The sequence below is a fragment of the Dermacentor albipictus genome, chromosome 1 (genome assembly GCF_038994185.2).
Source record: "Dermacentor albipictus isolate Rhodes 1998 colony chromosome 1, USDA_Dalb.pri_finalv2, whole genome shotgun sequence".
Taxonomy (NCBI): Eukaryota; Metazoa; Arthropoda; class Arachnida; order Ixodida; family Ixodidae; genus Dermacentor; species Dermacentor albipictus.
The window spans coordinates 258,479,016-258,506,189 of NC_091821.1; the positions used below are offsets into that span (position 1 = coordinate 258,479,016).

Genomic DNA, 27,174 nt, shown 5'->3' on the forward strand with positions numbered 1-27,174 from the left:
AAAACAACGCAGTAGCTGCTAAGTTTCACTAAAGAGATACGCTGCCTCCTTGATTCGCTAGAGACAGACTGCTTCCTTGCCAAGGTTTACTACATGGAAACCACTACAGCCAATTCCATTCTGAAGCATTAGGACAGTGTATACATAAATGCAAATCACAACAAAACCTCACTTGAGCTTAAAATGTTAAAAAAATCACAAGGCTAGTAACCATACATACGTTTATTAACACCAACACCATAATAAAACCAACGATACCACCATGCGAAAGTTGTGGGATTGTTCCCCACCTGCGGTAAGTTGTTTTTTCATCCACTTTCATTTCCATTAATTCATTTATTAAACACAAGTAATTTTCCCTATGTTGTCCTTGGTGTCAGTGTTAGTTGGCTTTATATAAAGTACACAATAAGGCAGATATAACGCCAATCCCGGAATCAAATGAAGCATGCTGGGAGCTGCCCCAATGGTATCTTTTGCCTTGGCAATATGTGAAAATGTCTTATGTCCAGCCACACGGAGCACAGACTGTGTGTGTGACACAGCACACAGGGATGCTGGTTCAGGTCACATAGAGTCTGGCTTCTGAATCACTTCCGGTGATCTGTTATGGAGGCACTTTTTCTTGTTTCAGTATGGAAAACATGGATTTTTGCAAGTTGTTTCACGTGCATCCATACGGATTTTACACAGAGAACTTTACACTGAGGAATCTTGGTAGCTACACTATCACTAAAAATATTTTTGTATGCCAAGAGAAATTTTGCTGCAGTTGGCCTTTAAACCCCAATTTAACAAAGGTAAACTGGTGCCTGAAAATAACTTTGCCAAGTTCTAATGCTAGGTCAACTGGTGCTGAGAACCAGCTTTGTCTGCATATGAACTTGTGGCAACAAAAAGCTCATTGTTGAGCAAAAAGGTCATTTTTGCCTGTATAGGTTCCACAAGCTCATACAGGGTATTCAGAGCTCCCTCTAGGACACAATAAAATTGCCTCAGAAGTCTGACAGTGTCCACAGCTGGCCTAATGTCATATGAAGAGAAAGGCATGGAAGAGCACTGTACTGTGCATCAACTTAAATATTTTTGGCTCACCTATAATGCCACATATTTTGGTTTTCTTTTGAATAAACTGAACTTTTCATTTTGCTCATGGTCCATTTTTTATGTGCAATTGGGACACATGCTTGTGTGAGGCTGAAAGGAGGCAACCTGATGCAATGAGAGCTGTGCAAACATTCACTGAAACCAGAGCTGCTAATGCGCAGAGCCAGCTGATACTGCTGGCCAAGAAATGCTTCTACCATTATGCACTGGCTTGTATAAAAAAAAATTCCAATGCCGCAATATAATTGCATGACATCTTAAACAATACAATATTGCTGTGATCTTCTCCTTTCTGCAAGAATCTTGTCACCAAAACTGATGCTAAGTTCTTTCTAAAATACACGCTCATTGAGCTTGATGCTAATCTGAAGCAGAATTATAATCTGCATCTCATATAAAAAAATTTACAGAATTGAGTTTCATAAAACCAGGGCTTTACAGTACAGGCCCTAGCACTTGCTTGCCTGTTTAATAAGTGCCAGTTCCAAGGAAGCAAACAATAAATGTTCAGTCACGTGTCACCCTCTTGGGCCAATATAAATGTTTACACTGCATATTATCTATATTCACGACTACACAGCTAAAACAGAGTGCAGCAATATTGATAACAGGCACAAAATGCACTTGTAAAGCATTTCTTTCTTCCATAGCTATACCCTTGACTAGCTCGTGAAGTAGCACAAGCACACAAAGCCTGTTTTGAGAAAACATCACATATGTTTATGAGTCTGTATTCACCTGGCAAGGCAGATAATGGAATGCTAACATGTTGACAATAATGGACACTACTTATGTGCACAAGCTGGGGATATCTTGCTAAAGTACAATCATTGTTAGAGTAAACATTACTAATTGTTAGAAATCATGTCTAGCATTTCTTTTTGCAGCATGACAGTCTTCATACTGTGTGCATCTTCCACAAATTGATGTGCAAGGTCTGGGACGTGCAAGGTCAGGAAGTGAGGGCTACCTTTGTTTGCTGCAGCTTCCAATAGCACTCAACAAGTGGATGTAAAATGCGGTTCAGTTTGGTTCGAACCTGCGCCTCTGTTGGCAAGCCAGGTGTAGTCTCAGCACCAGCATGCCAAGCAGCATACATAAGTGCTTCACTCTGCAATTGACTAGCGCTATTTCGGCACCATGTGCTTCCAGGCACAGTTAATCGGTAGACTCCCTCAGTGGTCCAAAAAGCCCACAGGCTTGGCAGCACACCACGAAAAGTTCCCTGTAAGGTCAATTCTTGCAGCAGTGAGCCACTGGTCAAGTCGTAGAGTTGCACAGCAGAGTCTTCAAATAGACAGAGAGTTGATGCTATTATGCAGCAGCCCAGCACACGAGGTGACACGTCTTGTAGGACTGCTTGCCGTAGAACTTCTCCCGATGATCTCAACATGATGACCGAGTTGTCCTTCAAAAGGAGATACAGGCAGTTGGCCAGAGGTGACACACAACTGTGGTGCACAACTGCAGCATGTGTTTGCACCTGCCAGAACCGAATGTGCCTCTTGTAGAATGCAGCCACATCTAATGGCGATGACAGCGTCGTAGCTAACAACACTGCCTGCTTTGACAATGAGCCCATCTTAAAATTATGAGTAGCGCCAAACGAAAGATAAATATTAGGCGGATCTGGCAGGCATGGAATAACTATTACAGCATGTTTCAAAACATACAAATGGAAAGGTGGTAGCCTGTGGGCCAAACACTGTACGTTCGGGGGGTCATCACTGTCCGATGAATAGGAGCACTTCCACAACGAGTAACCAACTTCGTCGCGGAATTGGCTTGACCGCTGAATCCAGAAGAGATTGCTTCCGGTGCAGGTGCTAGCATATTCTACACTGCAAGTCGCGTCCAACGGAAGATAAAATTTAACGCCGTCGATCCAACCATCTTCACGACTGTAGTGCAAAGTGCGGACACTACCATCATCAAAAACAAGTACAACATGATTGCTACTTGGACTCAATAGATCTCGCAAAGGTACATTCAGCGGGATCTTATATGATTTATGTGGGATGGACGGAGACAAGCTAACACAGCACGCATACAAATTTTCGTCGCCGTTCAAAACGTAAAACAAATGGTTCACTCGCACACACCACAACTTCACAACGCTGGCTGGTTCTAAGTTTTCAATAGGCACAGGTATAGGCACCGCTTGGTAGCGATCACGTTCGTCCGAGCAAGTTATAAAGGACAACATGGCTAGGCCAGCGTGACCAGGAGGTACGACAGATCGCAGAAATATGGTATGGGGAAGCGCACCCCAGGATTTTCACACAGTCACTTCGACCACATCAGTACTGATAAAAGGTACTAATAGTTTGTTTTTTCATCTTGTTTGAGCTGTCAACAAAAATAGGTGGTCGCGCCAATTCATCGCCACATTGTAACGGAGTGCTATCGCCCACCAGGAAAAGAATAAAAAATAAAACTTCAGCTTCTTTTCATTCAAGCACTACAGCATACTACAGCGGTCAAGCGGTATAATGCACAACCACGCAAAGCGCATCAGCGTACTTTCGCTTGCTTCGGTCATTCGGCTGACTGGCAGCAGGAAGCGGAAACGGTTAGTTTTCACCATGCGCCCAGATGCGCCGCTCTGGAGACCATAGCATGAGATAAAATTTAAAAAAAAAGGGGAGGGGGGAGTGAGAGTGAATCAGGGAGGTAAGTAGCGCGAATAATGTATAGTTTATCTAGTTTTTAGCTAAAGACGGTAGATTATTTGTAAGCGGCAGCAACGTGTTCTTTATTCTATGGCAACGTGGAGAAGCCGGTGAAATGACTCTAACGTATTATTCTTTGAACGTATGTTTCACTGAAATGACCGATTTGGCATAGAGGCATTGGAGACTGCACATAAAAACGTATCAGCGTAAGTGAAGCAAAGCACCGATCGGAATCATATTAACGTGAACGATGCAGCATAAAGCTAGGACCGGTGCACGTGTTTTATAATCTTAGTCATTAAACTGGCCGTTAAAACAATGCACACACACACTGTGTATGCGGACATTACGTATGACGGACAGAGCACAACTAACCGCACGCCAGCGCTGTGTCCACGTGTCAATCCTTGTTGCATGTATTGCATGCATGTTGTGGCATGTATTGTGCACGAGCATTTATTTCATTTTGTATAAAGTGACCGTCATGCTTGTGGAACGCGTACTGAAAAAGGCTGTTTATTTTGCAGCGCACCTGATGGCTCGTCAAAGAAAAGTAGAGTCTGCGCGGCCTGCGCCTGGGCGTCCAACATCAAAACCAGCAGTCGCTCACGTACGAAAGCCTAGCCCAGAACGGAGGTTCGATTCGAAGTTCATCGTCTTTGTAGTGTTTAATGGCTGCCTCATAGTTTCTGTTGTACTTTACGTTTACTTCCTGCACTATTTGGAATCGTGGGTCATCCAACCAGTGGATCTGCCTAAAGTGACTGTCAAGTCCGGACTCGACGTTCCAGAACGGTTTTGGGGGAGCTACAGGAGCTCGCTATACTTCGGCCTGAAAACTCGCAGCCCCCAGCCGTTGGTGGCTGGACTTATGTGGTTCTCCCACAAGCTAAAGAATCAGAACTTGCCGATAAGGCATTGGTGCAATCAGTGGGACAGACTTCAGAAGTATGGATGGCTGCGACATGATGGGGTCAACTTTGGTACGCAGCGAATAGTCGACGAGGAATTTGTGATTGAGACATCTTTTGTGAAGAAAGCAGGAGGTCTTAATGGAGGCGACTGGACAGCACGAATTTCTGTGAAGGAGAAGGTGAGGTGCTTCAAAATGTTAGGTTTTAGAACTGGTTATTGACTGAAACTTGCTTTTCATTTCTTCTAGGTACCAGGTGCTGTTCCTACAGCTCCACTGTCTCTACTATTTTACTTTGCTACTGATGGCCATGGGCACCTCTGGCCAAATGTTGATGCCAAATCTCACCTTGGCTACATTGCTGGAGAAACTCCGGAGTTGGGGCACTTTACAGCTACTTTTCATGACAGGAACCCAGAAAATGTGGTGCACTATAGCTACCTTAGTACTGTTGCACCTGGGCTCGAAAGCCTAAAAGAAACTGTTCTCCACAATTTGATGATTCACCGGCGTAAAAAGGGTGCTAGGGATCTTTATGTCACTCGTGGCACTGTACTTTCTGCAGAGGATAGAGAGCGTAAGAAGTCTCCAAACTTTGTTCTTACCCAGGTGACAGTAATGCCTCCATATGAACTGGAAGTAACCTTTGAGTCTGGGAGTTTTGAGGATCGGCCAAACAGGCTTAGTGGGGAAATTTATGACCAAGCTTTGGCCGAGTATAGTGCTAAATTTGATGAACGGTTTCACAAGCTATTCAAGCTGCAAAGCAAGGGTTTTAGTGAGGAAGACAGTGAAGCTGCCAAAGAAGTCCTTAGCAATATGGTGGGAGGTATTGGCTATTTCTATGGCTCTTCCTTAGTTCAGTCTTTTCATAATAAGGAACCTGTGGAGTACTGGAAAGCAGCTCTCTATACAGGAGTACCATCTCGATCTTTTTTTCCTAGAGGCTTCCTCTGGGATGAAGGGTTCCATAACCTTTTACTAATGCAGTGGGATCCAGAGATCTCCAAAGACATACTTGGCCACTGGCTTGACCTAATGAATGTAGATGGCTGGATACCACGTGAACAAATCCTTGGTGCTGAAGCACGTGCTCAAGTTCCAGCTGAATTTGTTGTGCAGAGAGACACAAATGCAAATCCACCAGCCTTGTTGCTTGCACTTGAAGCTCTTCTGAGACAGCCTAATGCTTTGGCCACACATGGAGATTTCCTTCAGCGAGCCTTTCCACGTTTTCTAAAGCTTTTCTACTGGCTCAACAGCACACAGGTGGGTAAAACACCTGGCTCCTATCGATGGCGAGGCAGGGATGCCAGCAGCCGCACAGAACTAAATCCAAAGACCCTGACATCTGGACTGGACGATTATCCAAGGGCATCACACCCATCTGAAGATGAGCGTCATGTGGACCTTTACTCTTGGCTCGCTTTTTCATCTGGTGTGCTGGCCGAGGCAGCACACTTGCTGAATCATTCCAGCAGCCATAGCTTAACAGCCACACACCAGATGTTGAGTAACACTGCATTGCTAGACAAACTGCACTTGTCTCCACAAACTCAGCGATACTGCGACTATGGTCTCCACACAGACAAGGTGCGCTTAGTGGAGCAGAAACCACCACCAGGTCAGGCACCAGGAGCACCACCACTGCCCAAGGTTCGACTGGCCATGGAAGCACCGCGACTGCAGTTTGTAGAACACTTTGGCTATGTAAGCCTGTTTCCCTTTCTGCTCCGGCTGCTCCCTTCCGACCACCCTGCACTGGGAAAGCTACTGACGGACCTTCGGAATCCAGCTCTACTGTGGACCAACTATGGTCTGAGATCACTTTCCAAAGATTCGCCCATGTACCTTGAGAAGAACACAGAGACAGACCCGCCTTACTGGAGAGGTCCAGTTTGGATAAATATCAACTACTTAGCAGTAAAAGCATTGAATCACTACAGTGACCTTCCAGGACCATTCCAGGAGAAAGCTTTCCAGCTTTATAAGGAGCTCAGAAACAACATCATCAGCAATATTCTAAAGGAGTATCACCGGTCCAACTACATATGGGAGAACTATGACGACAACACAGGCAAGGGTCGTGGATCGCATCCCTTTACAGGCTGGTCAGCCCTTGTGGTGCTACTCATGGGGGAGGTATATTAGTGTTATGCTTTTGCATTGTGTGTCATATTGTGGGAAGAAGTCTTATTGCTTTATTTTTTTTATTAAAGTTTAAATTGTCTTTATCATTGTGTTCATGTTTTGTGCTGCAGAAATGAGCACAGAAGTGCCAAAGAATATGTAGTTAATTTTGATAAAACTAAATAAAAAGCAATTGAAATGGTTTCTTAACTGCACCTGTGAATGTCAGCATGCAACTCTTTGGTGTCAGGCAACACTTGCTCATACTTCATTGTCTACGAAGTCTAATATATGAAAGCATTATCTGCTCACTCCCAAGAACCAGAGCACATCATGTACTTGCTGTAGTGCCACATTATTTTGAAACAGTAATAAGCATCAGTATGCTGCAGTAGCACCTCCAATAGGGAAAGCTGCAGCGCATGAACATATTTTTTTTTTTTTCATATTGTTCATTTAGAAAACACACATGCTTGCTGCTGTGCAATTTTGTTTCAGAGTAATTTTTTGGTGAGGAAATTTAAATCTTTTTGGTCAGTTTGTCACGTGCACCTTGCACCAAAACGTTTTTTTTTTTCCCTCAAGAAGTGACGCACATTTTGCTTCAGAATAAAGCAAGCAGCAGCAGCAGCTTTTCACAAGCCATCTTAAAGGGACACTAAAGAGAAAAATGACTTTAACTGTGTTATTACAATTCCAGAATATGATAAAAGCCTCTCTTACCGTGGGAAGAGTTTTGGTAAGCCAGAAAACACAAAAATGAGACTGGTGGCGTCGCCGCCTTGAAATTCCCACACGAGTTTGCGTGACGTCACGAATTTTGACGCAGTTTCATCACGCCTAGAAAAATTTGTGGCTGTAAAAATGGCCTACACTGTATTCTAAAAGAGCCAGAGACTGAATTTGGGAAGTTTAAAGCACGTTTACTGAATCAAAACGTCGGAAAAGTGAAAAAATACTTTGTAATCCAGGACGTCGCACTGATGTATGGCCCTAGAGTTAGGGCACGAAAGTCAAAAATGAAACTTCACTCGCCATTTTCTCTTGTAATAAACAACCTATTACCACAAAATCAACAAAAACTGTTCTTCAAGAATAGACTTTATCGATCTAAACTAATTCAGTGTTTCTGTTCAGTGTCCCTTTAATGAATGCTTCAAAAGAACAAAATACCATGTCTGCAAATAGAGTTGCATAGAATTTATAAAGTACACAAAAGACACGCTGAAAAATGACTTGTACAAGGGCAGTTTGTAAGGTGTATCGCTGCTCATGAACATTCAATTATAACTGCATCCAGCATGAATTGGCATTGTAGGCACTTTTGTGGCTTGAATCTGGCTCAAACTGCTCAGCACTGATGGTGAAGGAAAAGCGAAACATGTACCCTTTTCCCTGTCCCAGTGATGTTACTGCTAATTGCATTTCTAGTGCTATTAAGGCATGGATGACAGCAAGAGAGGCACTGTTAAAATGGAGTCATTGGTGACTTAAAAGTGCTACAAAATTTAGAGAAGCTCTGGGCTACACTCAAAGCAGTGGAAGAGAAATAAAAGTCACAGATACCTGAAGAGCTCTTTGCTGTGGGTCTCGCATCACTGAAGTACCCGGATGCAGCAGTGGAACATTTTTAGAAATGAGAAATTCTGGGGTATTGTATGAAAAAAACTATGATTGGATTGTGAGTCATGCCACAGTGGGGGACTTAGGATAAGTTTTGACCACCTGGGGTTCTTTAACTGCATCCAATGCACAGCACATAGGGCACTTTTGCATTTCACCCCCATTGAAATGCGATCACCACGGCTGGGATTTTGTCCTACGACCTCATGCTTAGCAGCGCAACGCCATAGCCATTAAGCCACCACGGCGGATTTGCAGAACTGTTGTTCCCACAACCTATGATATAGAAACCTGTTGAACTTGTTAGCCCCAGAGATATCGATGTTCTTTTTACTGTGGCAGAATTATGACCCTGCAGCATGTCACTGTTTGGTGAGCTCTGGGGAAGAAAGATGGCATTATGTGAACAGTACATCGTTGGAGCAACATCTCCAAATGATGAGGCATGATGTATCGGCACCATCCCATCAAAATGTAAACACTCACTAGTCAGCCAAGCCACCGATTTCAGTTACGTTGACACTTTGCAATATAGTGGATTGAAAGGGACTTTCTTATTTAACTACACAGGGACTACTAATTATTTCCACGCTTAACGGGACTGGCATCCAGGTAGGCATTATGCCAGACAGCTTGTACCTTATTAGCAGGATATGTCGAGGTGGTCAACGAGACCTAGACTTACTTGTTACCATAGATTTCAACAAAGTCTTTAGCAAGTTATCCATCAAACAGTGATTGGGGACCTTGAAGAGAGCAGCATCACAGGGAGGCCTTCGATCTTTGTCAAAGACAATTCTAAAGGAACATACGTTTGAAATGTGCTTGCTTCAAGAGAGACATCCCAAGGTTTACGTCAATAACAGAGTACCACAAGAAGCTATCGTATTGCCAACACTGTTCAATGTGGCTATGACCAAGCTTGCCCTTGAACTTGAATGCAGCAACAAGTTAGAACTTTACAATGTATGCAGAGATGGCGCCACTCCATGGACCCCAGTCTTCACTGGAATGTATTGAATGTTTCCTTGAACCAGCTGGCATGCACTCGTTTCCAGCCAAGATGTGCCATCTCCCTATTCATGGAATAGCTGACACAGCCGTTATCCTCAATTTTGGTTGCATGGACATCGTACAACCTTAGGACGGTAGCATTTGCATCCTAGGGATCTGCGTTGATTGGGACAGCGAGTACTACGACAAAGCAGTTGACACCGCTGTGGCACAAGATAAAACTATTTTCCGAATTTCATGGCACTTTGGATTACAGGCATGTTAACTATGTGCCACTTTCTACAAGCTGTGCTGATTCCTCGAGCCATGTAAGGGGCTACTGCCTAGAATGTGAATCAAGCTCAGTTACAGCAGGTTGAATGTCTTCACAATGAAGCCTTATGTGTTGTCGCAGGTCTGCCTAGACGTACAGTCGCGGACAAAATAAAATGGACCACAGGATCTCCGAAAACGTTAAATTCCCAAGCAGCCTGTAGCAGTAAACAGTAAAACTGACCACGACAACATTGTTAGCATATTCTAGTCGAGGTCCAAAATGCGAATACCAGATTGCGTTGTGAGGTTGCGGAGATATTCAGCTTTTTCTTAGATTTCATGGTCCATAATATTCTGTCCGCGACTGTACATTAATGGAAGAACTACAGCATTTTGCACATGAGCATGAACAAAAAAGGAACAGGACAACTTCCGAAGAAGAGATTTACTGGTACACACCGATAGCTCACTCAATCCAGAGCTGGTGCCCTGTGTCAACACTACAGCTCTGTGGGAACACACTGGACTCGCCAACCAAGAACTGTCATCAAAGTGCAAGTACTCGCATAGGCATAAAAAACGAAATTACTGTACTACACTTCATGGTACCTACAGACCGACAGTGCACATGCAGTGGAGCCTCGTTATAAGACACATCCAATATGAAAATCCCTTCATTATATCCGATATTCGTTGTATTAGTTACATGCTGATATTGACGAGAAACATTTAAGATTTACTTCATTATATCAGATTGTTTATTTATATTTGTCTTCGTTATGTTGAGATTTCACTGTACTGCAATGGGCTTCTACACAAATGCTGCTTTCCACACTGATGCTGCTCAGATGCAGTCTGCAATACCAATGCATCGATTTGATGCTAGTCTGACAACAGCAAAACAGTACTTTTGAAGGAAGCCGTTCGTGATGTCACAACTGTCGAGCTTTAGGCCATTTTAGAAGCTTAGAACCAGATTGCATATTTTTGCCGACTGCCAGCAGGTAAGGCACACCCTATGACAACCCAGTCGCGATGTACAAGCACTCGTCAAGCAAATCTGAACTGAGTGCATAGCTGTCCACTATACCGCATCTGAAAGAAAGCCTCACAGTTGAAGCAAAATTTGTCCTGGTTCATGAATCAAACCTGGGACCTGTTAAATTTCCCAGGCAAGTACCTGGGAAGTCAGTGCATGAACTAACCAGCTAACCAGGTGGCTAATTCACAACAATAAAAATAAGTACAAGAATTTTGATGGACCTTGCATGGTATGTGAAAATTCACAATATCGATTTTTACAGGATCCATTATTCAGGCGAATATGCCATTTCCAACTCATGAATTCACTCCCCACCTTTATAATTATCTGTAGAATGAGAGATTCAATGGGCTCTAAAATTTAAGAGTAGAATGTTTAAAGGGCTCCTCACCAGGCCCCATAGCAAATTTTCGTTATACGCTGGAAGTTACATGTCCTCTAGGGAACGTTCTGCCAAAAAAATTTGTGAAATCTGTTCATTAGTAGCCGAGATATAAATATTTCAGGAGGCGAGCTCCACTGCCAAGCGATACACTCTCCACTTGCCCCGTCTAGCCTCCGCAAGCGAAATTCCTTCCCTGCGTTCTCCCATACCGGAGCTTAAGGATTGTGTGATGCATATTTCATGGGCCCCTTCTTCATATTTTTTTTCTCCGCTTTTTTTGTGATTGTCTCATTGTGTGCAGCACACGATTTTGCACACTGTGCACAAGGACACCTGACTAGTAGTCAGTGCTACAGGAATACTGAGGCAGACACAAGTGGATCACAGAGCATGATCGCGCACTGGAACACAGTAGAAAACGACATATCTTTGGTGTCTGCACATGCGACTGCATGACGTGGGGACAAGCAGACGAAACGGAAATACATCTCTCTTGCTGCGGTGCAAAGTAAAACAAAAACATGCAGACATTCAGTTTGTGTGTTTTATTATTTCTGTAAGCTTTAATTCGTCTATTCAAGCAATGTATTACACAAATAACAGATGTTGCCTAGAATAATTTGTCGCCACGAGCAATGTAACAGCAAACACGTGTACGTGGGCGCACTAGTACGCGTACGTCATTCTCTGGCTTGGAGCGCGGCGACTGCGAGGAGAAGGGAAAACGGCATTCGGTTTGAAATCTCAGATCTTTCTGCTGCATTTAGCGATGTAATACTTTGCAGGCACGATCGTTATCGCGCATTGTATGCTCTGCGCTTGTCAGCTCAAAATGACAAGACTTGGCGAGGCACCCTTTAAGAGCATCAGCTTACAATATGGTTCAGTAAAAAAATTTAAGTTAACAGCTGTTGATGCTGTATACTGTGCCAAAGCTGGCCAGCTGCATTCCATCCACAACAATGAATGACTGTATCATTCCAGCAACTTTAACTAAACGTTCAGAAAAACAAAAGACATGCTGTCGAACCTAAGACCTCCTCTCAATACTGATGCTCCAGCCAACTGTGCCCTGACAACATAGACAAAGTGTTAGCACTAAAAGCAGCTATGGCTCACAGGACACACGATTGATGCCACAGTGCACCGTGATGGAGGCAAAGAAAACAGGCCTGCTGTGACTGTAAGAACAATCTGATTTAATGAGAAGCAAACTGGCTTTACTTCTGCATACACGCGTTCATCTTACATTGTGTTTGACAACTGATATGGTCACATTCCTTCGATTGATTGTTCTCCTTTTAATGCCGAGGTCTCGCCATTTGGCAGCATGGCCTGGTGTCTAACCTGGCATTGCTCTGTGAAACTCGGACTTATACATGTTGGAGAAAAAAGTAACCAATTACAATTAATAAAAAAATGTAATGAACTACATTTACCAATTACTGCCCCATGAAAGTAATTGAGGAATTACTCAAAAGTAAATGATTACTACTTCTATGTTCCTTTCCTCCGAACATTTATTAACATTGCATAGATACAGAAAACAGAACGAGCTGGCCTGGTACTTTCTGCAAGTCTTCTGCAGCCCTTCGTACATTGGTTTCCGCACTAAAATTGCTTTTAAAAAATTTTGTCAGTCATCATTTCTCTTTCTCACTCTTCTTTCTTTTTCTTTTCTTCTTCTTCTTTTCGTTTCTTTTTTTTTTTGTCATGACATCTGCAGCTACGCTGCAAACTCGCTCTAGGAGGAAAAAGAAAGATAGGAAGGTTAGACAGTTCGCTCGAAGTTCGTGCTGGGGGTAGGGCAGTGTTTAACAAACATGGATCATGCACATTAGATTGTGCTTACTCAGCATCTGAATCCTCTATGAAGCTCAGCACTTTATCACTAGGGCTTGAAGACTTTCCCATTTGGCCCAATGAAAAGCTGAAAAAATCGTCCGTATGTGACTTCCTGGTATTAACGTCCTTCCTGGCCATTGCCGTTGATACATACGAGCACTGGTTCAATTCGGCGGCCAACATGTGGTGGAGCTATAAGATGAGGAAACAAATATTGAGGCGCCAGGTTTGCCTGTGTGAACATGTACATTCGCGAAGCTGCTGCTTGGCACAATCTTGGGCAGTGTCCTACTGTAGTTTTCGCCAAATTCAAGTTCTCAAAGCTGCGTCACCTGTTGCAACTTGTCTCATGAATGACGTAACTGGTTACATGTAATTGGATACCGAAAAAAGTAAGTGAATTACAATGAGCGTTACCAAGTAAACAAAAGTAATTGTTAAACTACAAAACTACCAAAATTGTAATTAATTACATACAAGTCTGGTGAAATCTGACGTGCCTCAAAGGGAAGCACCGTCTCGGGGTCTGCTAAGTAAACAACAAAATGTGTAAACTCCATGCACGGGGATGCAGGGTCTTTTTCAGGAACTTCATGTTTTCGCTTGGCCTCTGGCAGCTGTCTACGACAAGCACAAGACTGTTTAAAACCAGCAATGAAGTGCCCATGTAGTCGCAGTTCTGCAGACCATGTTTGAGGACTTTGAGATGCGCAACATGAACCAACAGTCATGAACCAACCAGTCCAAATGCACATGCTTCTGCACCATGTTTATGTCCACTGCAGGAGTAAGACGTCCCTTTGTGATCACCACTAACCCCTATTTCGTGCCAGCTGACACCATCTCATGCATGCAAGTTTTCTAATTTCATCATGATGAGGTAAACAAAGCCAACGCAGACAGCATGGGTTATGTGGAACACAATGAACACTTCCAAGTATGCAAAATGCAATGATAAGAGAGAAAAGGAGGCCAGTGAATATCTCAATATTGATGGGCAAGAATCGAGGGTTCCAAGGGGTGTGATTTTATTGCGATAGCAATTGTATATAGACACTCCAGGAGCATTTCTGCCGTCGTCACCAGGATGTTCAATATAAAGTCCAAGGGCGATAACATCGTAGCCACACAATATGTGCAAGAGAAAGCATGCGAGGGTGAGCCGACGATGGTAGCTCAATCTCGCGTGTGCAAGAGAGGAAAGTGGAGAGGAAGCGCGCCATCTTCCGTTGTGTGCAAGGCACAGGAGGGAGGAAACATTCTACTCCAGCAGCGGCTGCATATTGCGATGCCGCGCAGGCCTTGTCTTGCAAACAGTCCATACGGCGATCTGCGATGGAGACAGAGTGTGCCCAGAGCTGATAGCTTCGTGTGCGCTGTGCTCTCGCTGCTTAGTTCGCGTTGAAGCTAGAGGCAGCACAAAGGTCAATTCGCCAGCTGCTGCTTCCGTGCTTCCTTACTCCAGCGTTTTGACAGCGAGTGCGCGGTCATCGAGTGAGATGTGTTCATGTTTGCTTGTGTTGTGGAAGATAACATGTCACATTTAACATGTACCCATGTTTATGCAGCTGCTGGAAAAAGGTGCAATAAAAAATTCAGAGGCAACATTTCCTCATTTGACTAAGTGAACGCCAGACTGAATTGCATAAATTGCCATTTCACACTATGTTGTAAGACAACTATAGGCATTCAATGTAATTTTTTTTTAATCTATTCCCACTGGCCAGCACAACTCCTGCTATATAATATCGTCGAGTTGGGGAAGTGGTGATTTTACATCTTTATCTAGTCCTCCATGTCACAATATAAATTCTTATAAAGATATATATAAAAAAAGAGCCCTAAGATGCACCATAAGGCCCAGGGAGTTCTGCTTCTCCTGACCTCTAAGGACTATGTGTTCCAACTATATAATGAATTGAAAATGTTATTGTGCTTTACAAACCTTTTTGGCAAAAAAAAAGACATTGCTTTATCAAGACCATATTACTTCTTAAACTTTAATCAGCAGACAGAACTGAGTCGTTCATGGTAATAAAGAATCCTTCACACATTCAAGACAGCTTTTCAAGATGTTCGCATCAGTGCTGCTGCCCCTATGCTGCCGTCACGAGTGGCAAGCACGGTAGCCAGTAGAAACAACCCACCTGGGGCATGAATTGCAAGTGTGAACACTGATCTTTAAAATTCATCGAAAAACAAAAGAAAGAAAAGGCTATACAGCTTTCATTGACACTGTTGGGGCACAAAAACTAATGTGCCCAAAGAATACAAGATGTTTTATTACTGCCAAGCTGTTTACCTCTAGCCCCCGAATGCATCCCCCTCATGCATTCCAAATATAACCACATAACTTCAGCATTGTAAGAGAAACACTACACACACACACACGCATGCACACACACAATTGTGTGTGTGCATGCGTAACTGAAACATTTTAAAATGTTTCAGTTACTTTTATGTTTGAATGCATAAAACAGCAGTTTCTTTAAAAAGTAACTGGAACGCCAGTGCATTTTGTTGAACACTTAGAAAATTAATTTCTCAGAACTGGTGCTGTCCAGAGAATTCATTCCAAGCAGATATGCCGTGTGAACTCAGCGGCTATAATTCGTAGATTGAGATATGTGGCGTAAAGTAATTAATTTTTAAAATTAGTGTAATTATGTTATACTCAACTGAACATTTTGATTTCTCGTGGAAGTAATGGCCACCTCATCGAGTAATTTAGATCAAGGGTTAGAATTGTGCTATCTGCCATAGGCAATCTTTAAAAAATTTGGTGCAGCTAAAAAAAAAAAACCTTATATACGCAAGAAAGTGCACGTAGTGTAACAAGTTGGCCTTCATGCGCTTTATTTGTTTTAAATCCTGTTTGAAGGATAATGAGGGGGGAAGTGTTGCGACGGCGGTTGCAGCAGATGCATGGGAGGTGTGGTGACTGCGGCGGCGCTTGTGTCGGAGTAGTGCGCTGCCATATGAAAAAAAAATTTGTGATTTCATAATATATGCAGCCTAAACAGCTTTGCTGGTAATTTGTCCCCATATGAATGTTGTGTTGTGTGGCCCCACAAATTTTTTTCGATAGCAATTATATGGACTCTCCAAGCAAATTTTTGCCATCGTCGCCATGAGGTTCCGTATATATTTAGGTATATATATGCTATATGCCACGCCTTGCATTATGACATCCGGTATATGTGTGTTATATTGCCACACCATTCTATCACTGAAGTTGCTCACACCAGGTCTTACATTCCAACAAAATTATTCCTCAGAATTTTAAGAATGGCAGCCCACAAATAGATGTCTTGAAACAAAACACCAACAGCACATGTCTTTTATGTTATTTTCTCAGATGTAAATGAAGTTCAAAAGAATAACAGAGCTCAAACCTGAAAATCATGTAACTTTATAGGCACAGCTGTGCACTACCTCTGGGATCGGCCCAGGAATGAGGTTTGAAACGTACCCTATATGGAAAAGTGGTGGTAAAGTCATTGAGACATTGGCTTTAATTAATAAACATAAATGAAATTGTCTTATGGCAGGATTCCAACAGAGGACCCCTTCCACAACAGCTCATTTTTACTTAGTCGGTTTACGTTTACTTCAATTCATACTGCCACTACAGCTACTACAAATCTTGCATTTCGTGTAATATTCTAACATGTTGGTATCACATTCACTGTTTCACCCTCATGGCGAAACTGTGGTATTTTCCCCCAACGTTCCCATGTACAATTCAAAATTAGTTTACACCAAACACACTCACACGGGGGGAAAAAACGACAAAGAAAACAAATTTAGGGGAGGAGATTATGCAATGAAAACAAAAAAACAAACTGCCCCGTACCTAACACTTCACCAAGAGGTTTGACTTCATCTCTTCTCAGAAAGACCAATTTTTTGTTAGTTAAAGGGCCCCTCGGTTCCCCTTCTCGTCATTCATTGCATAGCAAGGGTCTAGACTCTGGCAGGTTTGTTGCCTTCATGTTGCATACAAGGGTTCATTTGTTAGCTGCCTGCTGCTACTGAAGTTCTCATACACATGACACCATCAATCAAAAGGATGTTCCACATCGACTGCCATGGCCATGAGTGGCGCTGTTTAACACTCCCCAGGTTAGATCTTATATACATAGATAAATAACCAAGAATGTGGACGTGGGAAGATCCCCGCTGTAGCTAAATTGGTAGAACAATGCACTCGTAACGTGGAAATTGTGGGATCGGCTCCCGCTGGCGGCAAGTTTATTATTTCTACACTTCAGTTAAAACAACAAGCGATTTCCTCTATGCTTTCCTTGGCATCGTATGGTTGTGACAAACAAGAAATCGAGCCCCTCTGTCCCCCTTCTTCTCGTTCATTGTATATATGACACACATTCTAATTTCCAGCACAAAGTTATAACTGAATTCAATACCCATGGTGAACAGCAAACAACGTAAGGGAGCATCCAACCATATGGAATACCTTGGTGCGCCACACTATAGAACAGTGAAACCTAGTGTCGACCAATGCAGATAATTTCACAGTACTTCAACCTTTACTCCATGGTGTATCATATTATATGATAGACTTGCAACAAATTCTTCCAATTACCGGTAATCTGCGTCATCTCCAGCAATGAAATTTAAAGTTATTTTATCACAAAATATGTATGCTGGCAGCTCGTCATAATATGCACAAGAACTTTGTGAAAAAAAAAGAGAGAAGGTTATTTTCATAATTTTTACAATTGGAAGTAGCACAGAAAAAATAACAGGGTGTTTGTTTGCTCATTATTAGTCTACTGCGATGTTTCAAATCAGAAAGACATTCTGGTGTTTCTGCGAGGCAAGCATTAATTGCTGTATAATAAATGAGACAGCATGGAGTTATGGCTTATCTTGTGAACGAGAGCAGAGATTTCCTTTGTTGCAAGAAAACAAGTCTGGTGACGAAATATAAAGTTTTCACAAGCTATACTATTGATTAGCACCATTATTGCAATTAGTATGTCAATGAAAATTCCAGCAGTATTTACAATTGACATAGTGCCGGGCCAGCCGTGTTCCAAGAGCTAAAGACAAGAGCAGCAACAAAGAACTCTTAGAGGAGTGGGAAGAAGGCATTATTTTTGCTTGCGTCAAGCTCCTAAAGTCTATGCAAAACAAAAATACACATAAAAGGAAGTGTACTAAGGTATACAGCTTAGATAATTAAGTTATAATTTAGCCAATCAAGGATGGCGTCGTCAAGCTAAAGTTGGTTGCGACGTTTTTCGGAAGTTTTTTTCCCAATTAAGACGTCTTTCTGTATAGTTGTAAAATATATCCGTAACTGGCATGGTGTATCATATGTAATATGTGACAATTCTAGCTCAAAGTCACAACCATGCATTTCTTAAGAAAACTGATGCAGCTTTGGGCATTTATGGCATAAAAAAGGCCTTGAGAGTTTTTTTTTTCACAAGAAAACAAAAATTCATGCATTAAGGGGCTAAAATTGTGAGTTAGCCATCAAAGCTTCCTAGGCAAGGCCTGGACGTCCCAGTGTTTGAGACCTGAGCCCAGGTCATCAATCTGCAGGACACTTGATAAAAGTTTTTACCAGCCAATCTGTCGTCTGATCCAAACGGTCAACTCGCGCTGAAACCTACTATACAATCTGTCACAAAGGTTCCAAGATTGAAATAATAAAAAAATAATTCAACTTACCAACTAATAGGTTTAGTATATCAACGTAGTTCCCGCTGCTATTTATGCAAAGCTGTGTGTTATTGTTTCTGGATGTCATGAAAGCATGCGGAGAGATCTTCATTTGGGACTGTGTTTTTACTCTTCGACATTGGCTCAGACATGGTGCACACAACACAACACTTATTGCAGAGATCACTTGGTTAGAGTAATGCATTAAATTAATGCAAAAGTATAAAAAATGAAATGGAACATTAGACATTACTGGCCCTGAGATGCTACTTAGCATTACAAGGTCCAGGGTAGTTGGTGACCTTAAAAATAACAGCACCAATATATGACGTGCATTCATAATGGTCGTATTATCAGTATCATAAATTTGGAGAAGGCATGCATGATAGGTGTCAAAATGAGAGCACATCTCTCTGGTTGTAGCAAAATATAAATATTGCATTCTAAATTGTACTGCAGGACACTACTAGAGCATTAAAACAAAATGGTATTCCGCGGTTTACAGAATACAATTTTATATTCCGCTAAAACTAGAGAGCCGTGCGCTAATTTTCATGCCTGTTGTGTATGCATGCTTGAAATTTATGGTACTGACAGTATAAACTTTATAAGCGCCTCTCATATACACAAATTCATACACTTGGTGCTGATCAAGCAGCAATAAAATCAGTTTGTAGTAGTGCTCTGTTGCCCATCTTTTATGTGGTATCCCTTCTGTGCACATGTCTATTTTTGCAGTCTTCCCAACACTTTCCTTTCAGAAGCATTTTAATTTGCAGGACAAAAAAAAATCATACAGCACCAGGTTTGGTGAATATGGGGGACTTGACAGAGCAGTGATTCAGCGTTTGCATATATATATCTGGACTGATACAGCAGTATGGAGCCTCGCGATAACGGGTAATAACCACTGTTCGGATGCCAAAAATGCCACAGCGAAATTGCTAGATGCAAACATTTTAGCAAGTAAATGTAAATTTTAGTTTATTCTTTATCTTTAGACACATACATAGCACACCAAGCCGCTAGCATGAAGAAATGTGATCAATATTGTTTTTAGTGGCACTCTTGTTTCTTGTGCAGCACTTCCGGTTCACCTCCTGAGACGACCAGGGATGAAATTCAAGATAAATCAGAAAGAAAAAAAATAGAAAAGAAACTAAATAGTGCAGTACAGAATTCATGGGTTTCATTGATATGTCAGAGCAAGTTTAGTTACAAGTTTAGTTACTGAAGTGTCTGGAATAATTAGAATTAATTAGAAATAACTGATTACCGCATACCAAAGCATAGAATCAAAGGCTTTAGAGACCTGCTACATGAGCATGGCTTTGACGAAATTCCAGGAAACCCGGAACTAGAAAGCAGAAGTAACGACATCACTAATGACATCACACACAAGAAGGTGCCATGATATTTAACCGGATAATTAGTGGAAAACTGTTACCTGGCATAGACTGAACATCTGCCTAGCAGATCGAATGTGATGTCACTCCCGCCTCTCTCGCTTCTCCTCTCGTGGTGCTCACCTGCTCACGCCCTTGCTCGCAACAGCTGCACGTGCGTGCTCGTTACATTGTCTGACATCAGCACCGGAGAGGGCACTTAAGGTGCGCTTCATGCACCGCTCGCTAGGGGGCAACACCCCACCAGGTGGCACATGCTGCACTTCATCCTCACCCACATAATGTTTGCTCGCTTAACCTAAAGAACACCAACACCAAGGTGCACGTGCCACTAAGACACCCAAGTCAAAGATTAGGGTTGCCTACCATTTTTCTTTTCCAAGGTTGTAACTTTTTTTTCAGGCTGGTTAATGAACTTTTCATTTGGCATTTCAGCAGTTCATTTGAGGATCTTACTAAATGTTCGCAACTTAGCAACTTTGTTACTGTGTTTAGTGAGTTTTTCAGTCACCCTAGTGCAAAAATTTTTTGGGGGTCCTAGCTACATTTTTTATTTACATTTTGTTGGCGAGTTACTATTCCTAACAGCACTATAAGTGCAATTGCTTCGCTGATCATCAAAGAAATTATGTATATGCAGCTAAATCACAATTTTTTGGTGAGCCGTTGGCAAGCCCACACTGCAATGGCGGAAGCAGCCTTCTTTGCTCTTGAGTTGACACTGTTTTCACACTCGGTCCAAAACTTGCCATCACATGGAAGAAGAACCATATAGGAAACATAACTGTGCTTTTCCAGCTACAAGTTTGGTGACATAACATATTCTAGTACAGAATGGGAGTCTTTGCACGTCTCCATTAAACAGCATACTGATGCTGGATCAGTACAGTAAAAAAGATAACCAGCACTATAGAAAATTTTGGGACTCTTTACCTTATTTGCAAGAGTGGTTACATTAAGTGGAACAGGATACACCAAGTGCCCCCCTGTGCCTATTGCAGCAACACCACACATAAAAAAGCATGCCGCCACAACAAAGCAGAAGATATCATCGGAGCCCCACTGCAGTTTCTAGCCTAAGACGCCGCTGTTTCCAGCCGCAAACAACTTTACCAGTGGAAGGCACTAAGCAAGTCTGTGCTTATTCCTTCGCGAGTATGCAGCATCACTTTCTGCTGATCATCTCACCGAGCTCTCGCAGGAGCAATTAATAGAAAGAACGCTGCAGGCCTATGCATGCACCTTACGAAATGCATGAAGATTGTCATTGTAATGAAGGTGTTTCCATATACTTAATGCTGATTTGATGGGCAGCACTGGTGATCTGAAGCACAGCCTGACCATCGTCAAGGCTACAGATATTGCAACAAAGTTGTTCGGTGAAGCGGTGCACCTCAGGAAAACAGAATTGTGATTACCCTGAAATAGAGGATGGTACTACTGCAGTAATCATCAAGGCACTGGAAAACCTGATCATCCTCATGGAACTTGGCACAAAGCCTCTATATGCTGTTTTTTCCTGTATCTGGGATTATTTTACCTTTTTACATTGACTATTCACTCGCCACTACCTAGATAAAAAAATTATAAGGCACTTAGGAACAACAAAAACTAAATCATTTAAAAAAGGCTAAATTCCAAGAAAGTCATTATCACTTAGCAACTTTTTTGCAACAAAATGGGACACTTTTGGGCTGCATCCTGGCAACTTTTTTTTTTTTTTTTTACATACTGCAGCCCATTAGGGCTATAGCAGGAGTGGTTGTATAAAAATGACAGCAGTGTGCAGACAGGAACATATTCAAACACTGGTCATACTGGTACATCAACTTCATCTCTGGTGGAAAAGAATAACATAACTGTGGCATCAATTCTGGTCCTTTACAGCAGTTCAAAAGTAATTGCCCATCTTGTTAGTTCAAGGGGTGATATTTGCATTAAGTTTCTGTTTCAATCCTTGCGTAATATTTGGCGACAGACCTCTAAACTTCAGCTTTTCTGATATGTGCACAGAAACATGGACTTCTTACTGCAACTGCCTCCTCAAAGGTTGCGCATTTGCAATGCGTACCTACTTTGGGAGCTGCTACACTAGGTGCATCTGTGCCTTCATGCAGCCTTTGGTTTCATTCAAGTTACAGCTTCTCAATAATACTTTGTCACCATATGTTTGCTGCATCACATTTAGTGTTAACAGCAGGGGCATTTTCTAGCCTCAACTTTCTGCTTGTAATTTTATCCCATAATGTCCCTTGTGTTGCTTACAACTAAGTGCACCAACGAACAGTGGTGAGCTCTACAACCTAGCAAGTTCACAGAGAAATAATTTTAAAGTCATGTCTGCTCAGAAAAAGTTACTGAATAACAGCCCTTTCTTGTGCATGAATATCACAGCAGAGCAATAAAAACTTAGTTCTCGAACTCTCATCAAGGGTTGTATATTGGGGTAATCTTCAAATGTACCAGATGTCTTGGCAACCATACCAAATCTTTTGTTTTTTTTAATTTTCATGGATATTTAGTGCTTCAATGAGAAACAGTAACCTCCGTAACTGCTCCATGAAAACCTTTTGGTGCCTTGGGCATTATTTTAAATTTCAGTGAACCGTGAGTAGACCTAGCAGAGCTAGCTAGTGCATTGAAAATACAGTAGAACCTCGTTGATACGTTCCCGTTACATATGTTTTCCCGGCGCCAACGTTTGCAATCAAGAACACAAAATGTGACCTATTAGAGTTATGTCCATGCGTTCCGAGAAAACACAATTTTGGCACCAACGTTCAGTACGTTGCCAAACTGTGATCGTATGATACGTTTTGCAGCTGAGATTACATGTAAACAAGAAAATGCGCTAGGCGCGCGCGATCGAGAACAGTATATAGCAGCCCGCCGCGGCAGTTTCACCGCAATACTCGTCCGCACCCGTGTCACATGAAAATGTTGACACACGTACAGTTTCACCGCCAAACCTATTACGATAAGTATCTTCACCTATATTTTACAGCGTGTGGTGTGTACTGCCATTGGTATCTTACTGCACGCTTTTAGTAGGTGATAATTCAAACGCACCGCCGTTCCCTGCTTCAGGCGGCGCAATGTAGGCATCATGTTTCGCTTCGGCGGCATCCGGCGTCGCCTACCAGCTCGAATTCCTTTCGGTTTGCCGTTGCCCTCTTAAAGCACCACGCAATAGGAAAACAAAACACATCTAGTGCCGTCGGATTACCACCAGCTCGACGCGCGTCCACCAGCGTCTCATGCCGCAACAATCCGTGCGACGGTTCACATGACGTATATGTCAACAATAATTGAGTCCGTCAAATTTTTTTTTAGTTACGTCGGATCATACGTTTTTCCGGTTAGTACATTTTTCTCGCTGTTTTTTCAAAAACGTATGAAAGAGGTTCTACTGTATGCATATAAAATTAAGGTTGACATGAAAGACTGCAACAAAGAAACATATATGTGGGACAAGCATGAACCTGAACTACTACCAATTGAGCAATGAGGAATGTCCATTTTTTTTTTTCTGCGACTCTTAAAAGCTGTTATTGTAGAATATTTAGAATCAAGTGTTAATAAAGAGCAATAAAAATGTGCTATCCTTCAAATCTTTACTAGCACTGCCTCAGCGTGTAAGTTATGCCCACTGGCAGATCCAGTGGGGGTGCCTTGCCCTTGCCCCCCCCCCCCCCCACCTCGAGAATGCCAGCACTTTAGCGCTCACAGTACTAAGCACGGATCACTTTTTTGTTTTGTTCCCCAGTCAAAAACAACGTGAAATGCAGAAGAAAAATATTGATAAGCTCTACATTAAAGGGCATAAATTCATAACACTGCAGACAACTTTCTTTTAGAAATGTTCATGGAACACCCATTATCAACGAAATGTTCCAATTTCAAACAGCATTTTCTAAATCAAAATAACCATCCATGAATTCTTCCAAATACAATAAGCAGGATGTCTACCAAGTTAACATTTCCAAATTCCCTGAGCTTTCCAGGTTTTCCCCGAGTGCCCTTGCAAGATTCCCTGGTTGACGCAGAACTATATTTTATGTCAACACGGGCTGAAACCATGTCGCCTGATGTTGTCTCTCTAGTAAGCATGTGAAAAAAAATTTAAAAGAAAAACGACCGAATTCAGTTTCAATACTAAGGAGTAGTGCTTACTTTATTCAAAAAAAGAATAGAATGGAGGCGTTAGTAAAACGCACAGCAAATAAAATGTCTTCGAACAAACTTGCAAATCAAGTCGGAAATTTTCAAATACGAATAAAAATATGAGCTATTTCTATCAAATGAGAGCAAGTTCAATGGTACGAGACCCGAACTTTGCCACAATTTTCTCTCTCAACAGCTCGTAAGTCAACCTCAGCTGTCCTGGCATACTCTCAGCCTGCGCACGACACCTCACTGCTGTGTTTCACTACTTTAAATAGTTTCTTTTGGTTTGGATGAGGGACACCTGCATCTCGACATCAGCCAACACTGTTTTTTGAGCTCAAGCTCCTTCAAAACGGCGACAGCACGCTTACTTTCCCGTTCATTCCTCACTGCATAGGTCCTTTCCGTTCTCGCCCTCCTTCCGCCGCTCGGTCGCACCACGGACCATTTGAAGCATCTTCTTGGTCGGTTGTACAGTCAACGTCTGGTTTTTCGAACTGCCTAGGGGCCGCGAAAACGTCCCAAAAAATCGAACAGTTGGAAAAAATGAATGCATTTTACTGCCCTCAAGGGCTCAAACCGCCACAGGCACATTCGAAAAAACTCTAAGGCCCTGTCGGTACACGTATTAGGGATATCGATGCTCGTACTGTGACAAGAGATACCGGCAATAGCCCCTTCCCACGCTTATGCTTCACCGCAATACTTTTGCGTATGCTTCACAAGTAACATTTCTGTACAGAGGCGAAGCTGACTTTCGGGAACCGGCATTATGCAACGCACTGGCTTTCCGAGTTTAGAAGCCAATCACGAGGACCACCAAGGCGGAATCAGTGCCATTGCTGACAGCGGCGAATTCTTTCAATGAAAAATACGGCACCCAACGGCAAGAAACAAATAGCGAACGTCGAAGCAGCTAGGCCTAGCGTTGCCACTGTGGTGGTTACGGCTGCCAGCGGATCTGCGTGCGAGAGCGCCGGTTCGCGGCGGCGTGGTAATCAAAACGGTAGCGGTGGTGGCTTTGATTAATGCCGTTTCGGACCCGCGGTCGGACGGCAGAAAACTAGGTGGGGCGATGAAATTTGGAAATTCGCGGGCGCTAGTTGGAATCGGTTTGAGGGAGATGCCTTCGTACTGCAGTGGACATAAAATGGGCTGCTGACGTATGTGGACCTGCGATCACAGCAAGTCCGGAAAATGGGACAGCGAAGGGTTCTTGCGTCCGAAATTTGACGTTCTTACACATTGACTCTATGGGGTACGTGATAGTGCCGCGAAGCCGTCCGAATAATCGGGCATCCGGAAAGTCTGTCGTTGAGTGTACACTGGCAACTCCTCCAGCCGGCGACAGGGCGTCAAAGACTATTCGTTACGATTCCTGCCCGTTACTCAAGCCAGCATTACCGCGCCTTCCACCCCCCTTCAATAAAATTACAGCTAATTTTTCCTGATAAAAGCATAAATTTCCCGAGTTTTCCCCAAATTTTCCACACCACTCAAAATTTATCAGAATTCCCGGTTTGCGACACGCTAAATAAGAAAAAAATCATATTATGGGGATTTTCCTAAAGGCACAGGGGTCCTACGAGGGATGGTGGAAAGCTCCGGATTACGGTAGACTGCCTGGGCTTGGCATGCATTCAAGGCATCGTGCACGATTTTTTTTTTTTCGCGTTTTGTCCCTATTGAAATACAAATGCTGTGGTCGGGAATCCAACCCACAACCTCATGCACGGCGCAACATTACAAAGAACCCACTATGCTGCAATCAAGCCAACCGTAGTGGGTAAAATATTCATGTATGCTTGACATATAGCTAGTACATTTGTGGTGGAATACCCTATACACTATTGGTCATTTTGTTTGAAAGCCTAATGCAAACAGGTAAGCTGTATTAAAAATTTTGTTGGTACAAGATTTGACACCAGAAACAAATATTAGCATGAACACACACCACAACTCTGTATGGAAAAAATTTTTCGCTGCATCATCACTTGGATGATGCACACTGTACTTAGAACTTGAGACTGACTCCAACCAAATAACTGAATTTTATTAGCCCGACGTTTCGGAGCCCATTCGGCTCCTTCTTCAGGGGGTTGTTCTTCGGGGGGTGGCGGTGTGCCGCTTTTAAAGCTTTTCACTGCTTTTATATAGTTCTTTGCAAGTTGCACTGCCTCTAGCCCGAAGTCTGCACGTAAAGACTTGAAGCTAAACATTTCGACAGAATTGCCTGTCTGGTTGGGAAATTGATTAGAACTTGAGACTGACTCCAACCAAATAACTGAATTTTATTAGCCCGACGTTTCGGAGCCCATTCGGCTCCTTCTTCAGGGGGTTGTTCTTCGGGGGGTGGCGGTGTGCCGCTTTTTTTTTGCTTTAAAAGCGGCACACCGCCACCCCCCGAAGAACAACCCCCTGAAGAAGGAGCCGAATGGGCTCCGAAACGTCGGGCTAATAAAATTCAGTTATTTGGTTGGAGTCAGTCTCAAGTTCTAATCAATTTCCCAACCAGACAGGCAATTCTGTCGAAATGTTTAGCTTCTACACTGTACTTACATTGCTGTGCAGTATGTCAGGGAACATCTAGTATGCTTCCAAGAGGAAGAAGTGTTGCACCTATATAAAACTTGGCTTTACAAGGCTGATCGTATATAGCGAATATTCACATCAGCATTAAAGTCCCACATGGAGAGTTACCATTGAATGAATCCTAATCAGGCGGTCTCTTTCACAGCACATGGAACTGTGCTTCACTCCAATATGGAGCTTTAGCCTAAACTGATCTGAACCTGAAAATTAAAACCATGTGCAGCAGCTTGCTAGTCCTCTTGCCTGCAGAAATACCATGATCCCATTTCACTTTTACTTCCAACAGAAGCATAAGCAGAATTTCTATAGTTTATTACCCTTCATCA

At 42.6% G+C, this 27,174-nt stretch overlaps 2 protein-coding genes and 1 long non-coding RNA gene across 5 annotated transcripts; 1 reads left to right on the forward strand and 2 right to left on the reverse strand.

Annotated features, from left to right (window-relative positions):
• Positions 1-391: 391 nt before the first annotated feature.
• LOC139054357 (uncharacterized) lies at positions 392-3,644 on the reverse strand. Its single transcript, XM_070531236.1, has one exon. It carries the CDS (start codon positions 3,311-3,313, stop codon positions 2,060-2,062), a length of 1,254 nt encoding a protein of 417 aa, XP_070387337.1. The 5' UTR covers positions 3,314-3,644; the 3' UTR covers positions 392-2,059.
• Positions 3,645-3,661: 17 nt separating this feature from the next.
• On the forward strand, positions 3,662-7,040 carry GCS1 (mannosyl-oligosaccharide glucosidase). Of its 3 annotated transcripts, XM_070531234.1 has the most exons (4): positions 3,825-3,904; positions 3,942-3,988; positions 4,310-4,875; positions 4,945-7,040. In XM_070531234.1, the coding sequence occupies exons 3-4, from the start codon at positions 4,318-4,320 to the stop codon at positions 6,844-6,846; spliced, it is 2,460 nt and encodes an 819-aa protein (XP_070387335.1). In that variant the 5' UTR covers positions 3,825-3,904; positions 3,942-3,988; positions 4,310-4,317; the 3' UTR covers positions 6,847-7,040. The 3 variants fall into 3 exon arrangements, with proteins under 3 accessions (XP_070387336.1, XP_070387334.1, XP_070387335.1); XM_070531235.1 differs by lacking the exons at positions 3,825-3,904; positions 3,942-3,988 and adding an exon at positions 3,662-3,780; XM_070531233.1 differs by having other exon boundaries at positions 3,813-3,988.
• Positions 7,041-11,659: 4,619 nt separating this feature from the next.
• LOC139054358 (uncharacterized) lies at positions 11,660-26,267 on the reverse strand. Its single transcript, XR_011511153.1, has 3 exons — positions 23,159-26,267; positions 12,997-13,181; positions 11,660-12,888 (listed from the first exon to the last, which is right to left on the reverse strand). It is a non-coding gene; the product is annotated as an uncharacterized lncRNA (long non-coding RNA).
• Between the last annotated feature and the right edge of the window lie 907 nt (positions 26,268-27,174).

Coding starts and splice junctions, on each gene's coding strand:
- GCS1 (XM_070531235.1), top strand. CDS start 4,318: ATGGCTCGTCAAAGAAAAGTAGAGTCTGCGCGGCCTGCGCCTGGGCGT. Junction 4,876..4,944: donor GAATTTCTGTGAAGGAGAAG/GTGAGGTGCTTC, acceptor CATTTCTTCTAG/GTACCAGGTGCTGTTCCTAC.
- LOC139054357 (XM_070531236.1), bottom strand. CDS start 3,313: ATGTTGTCCTTTATAACTTGCTCGGACGAACGTGATCGCTACCAAGCG.